Source organism: Opisthorchis viverrini, assembly GCF_000715545.1.
Source record: "Opisthorchis viverrini unplaced genomic scaffold opera_v5_105, whole genome shotgun sequence".
Lineage (NCBI taxonomy): Eukaryota > Metazoa > Platyhelminthes > Trematoda > Opisthorchiida > Opisthorchiidae > Opisthorchis > Opisthorchis viverrini.
In genome coordinates this window covers 601,507-604,063 of record NW_008751759.1, presented here as the reverse complement: position 1 = coordinate 604,063, position 2,557 = coordinate 601,507, and the positions used below count along the sequence as shown (strand labels likewise).

The following is a 2,557-nucleotide window of genomic DNA, read 5'->3' as shown; positions in this document are numbered from 1 at the left end:
ATCCTATATATATATATATATATATATATATATATGGTTTGCACTATCACAGTTCTGTTCATCTATCGTTGTAGTGTGAATCACAATGTGGGGTGTGGCAAAATATGGAGGAAGGAACAGTATCAACAAACACATGTATGGTTTCCACAGCCCCGAAAGGGTAATTGAAAAGCCGGCTGCTCACTCAAAGCATTCAGTAACATATTTCTGCTGTACAGCCAATTAATAAATGACTGAAAACTGCGTACAAATTCACCTGCCTCGTCCGATTTGAATGCTCCAGATTTGAATGCCCAGTGGTCAACGGTTCAACCTACTGGTCCGGTTGATAATGGGGTCCAAACACTCTGGAGCTCTGTTGAGATACGCACAGTTGATGATTTGCAGTGAGCATAAAACAACTGTGTAGTACTGGTAAGCTTTTCAGGAAAGATTGACTTCACTCACAGAACACAGTCTCACTTGAAAAATGAATGTCAGTGCAACGGTGCACTCTGTCATCCTCGCAGACATCATATTTAAAGCGCTGCAAATGAGGAGGGATCCACTTCGGCCTTTACATCTTCCTAATCCCCTCCATCACCTCTTTGTCCATCGTTAAAAACTGTTTTTTTCATTCAGTCGAAACGCCGATTTTTGTTGTTTCCCCAGGGTCACACACTGGTCATAAGATTGCTGAAAACTCTTCGATAGTCCATGACCGGCTTCGCCGTTCCTCAGACTCATCGGGCAGGCGCATCCCCAGGGTTTCCTTCAACTAGTTTATCCTCTTCAGGCTGTTCTCACTCTGGTCAAAGTCTGCATGTTCCATTCGTCCTATAATGGACAGCTTGATTTCCAGATTACGGCTTGACCATCTCTCATCTACCCTCTCTTTCATGAGGCCATTTGCAGTATCGAGCAGAAACATGTTAAAAATGGCATTTGAAAGACTCACTTACACCATAGTTCATCATCCGGCGTGAAATATGCGGCAGAGTGTACTAACCGAACAGTAGATATTTCACCCTTAACACGATGCAAAGGAACACAGTCAACGAATACCAGTACTTGACTTTCTGTCTGCATCCAAAAACGAATTCGGAACAATGAAACCGCCTTCTCGGTATGTTGGAAAATGCGTTACATTGAGGCTTCTCGGAGAAAAATGCACTTGTCCGTTTCAGCGGGCGCCATATTTTGTCATCCATACATTAAAGGGGTTACTCTCTATCTGTGGGCATCATTCCCACTGGCTGCCATGTGCTCTCGTTCCAATGTCTCATGTGAAAAACTAAAATAGCCTAATGTATCTACGGTCGTACAGACCGCACCCGATTTGTCACAGTTGGCCAGTATTTCAGTGATCGTTTCGTGAAATTCATTTTTTCTTAGGGTTTGCCGTAACGTTTTACACAAAACTGCCTACAACTTACCATATTAACGCCAATACTGAACGCGCACAGCTTGCAAGGAGTTTTGTTCTTATGGGGGTCTACTCACAACGTTGCTGAAAACTCTCCGACAGCCCACGACCGGTTTCGCCCTTGTTGGGGCTCATCAGGTAGGCTCAGTCCCCGAGTTTCCGTCAACCTGTGATCTACTTGAACCCAAATTGCATTGTTTTCGAGAAATACACTCATTTGCAAATCAATTCGGTCTCCACGAGGATCTCTCGTTTATGATATTCTACAGTCCAGTTTCGGTTCAAGTTGAACATAAGGTTAACGGAAACTTGGGGACTGCGCTCACCTGATGAGTTCCAAGAAGGACGAAACCGGTCGTGGGCTGTCCAAGAGTTTTCAGCAACCTTGTGAGTAGTTTCCTTCATCCTTCATGAAAATATACTGAGATATCTCGAATATCCTGCCAACTGAAACATGAGGCGGCCTGTGTGCAGCACATTCAGTTGTAAAATATCATAAACGAGAGATTCACTTGAGTCTTCCATGAAAACCAAATTGATTTGTAATTGAGTTTTGTTCCTATTTCTGTATTATTATCTTGTTGAAAGCACTGTGATTCCGTGGCCACAAGCAAGTGACAACAATGGATTTGAGGGATAGATTCTTTCCGTGTAAATACGTGGAATCTTCTAAGACGTATAAGATACGCAAAAGCTTACAATATCTAAATAATTCTCAAACAAGGTAGCTTCAGAGTGATCTTGAGTTTTTTCGGAGAACAGAGGCCAGGCTTAAAACGACTAATCAATATGGTTCCAAGGAACCACAGCTTAAGAACCTGCTTAAGACCTAGAACGATGAGTTGGGTTGAACTCAGTGATTTATGGAGATTAGATGCCTGGTGACGGGCGATTGAACCCTGGATTCGATCAGTGTTTTGCGATGAGTTTTTTTTTTTTAAATAGGGTCCTCTAATCACGTTTACGGCGTCTTGTCGATTTCATCAATGCTTAGTTATCGCCCCAGCCACAGGTGTACTGACACACGCAGTGAGCTGTAGCTAAAAGTGACGTTCGAAGTTTGGTTGGCGGCAGTGGTATAACCCATGCATTGTAAGTCTGGTGCCCGAAAAGACTTAGCGCCCGTTTAATTAGACCCGGAAGTATTATCAC

At 43.2% G+C, this 2,557-nt stretch overlaps 1 protein-coding gene across 1 annotated transcript in view; it reads right to left on the bottom strand.

Annotated features, from left to right (window-relative positions):
• The window catches only part of T265_05462 (hypothetical protein), a gene marked incomplete at both ends in the record, with an annotated part of 16,160 nt that extends 14,350 nt beyond the window's left edge, over nucleotides 1-1,810 (bottom strand). Inside the window, one exon of the mRNA XM_009170473.1 lies at nucleotides 1,732-1,810. Within this exon, the coding sequence (XP_009168737.1) occupies nucleotides 1,732-1,810 (79 nt within the window). The remainder of the gene's footprint in view (nucleotides 1-1,731) is intronic.
• Nucleotides 1,811-2,557: the final 747 nt, after the last annotated feature.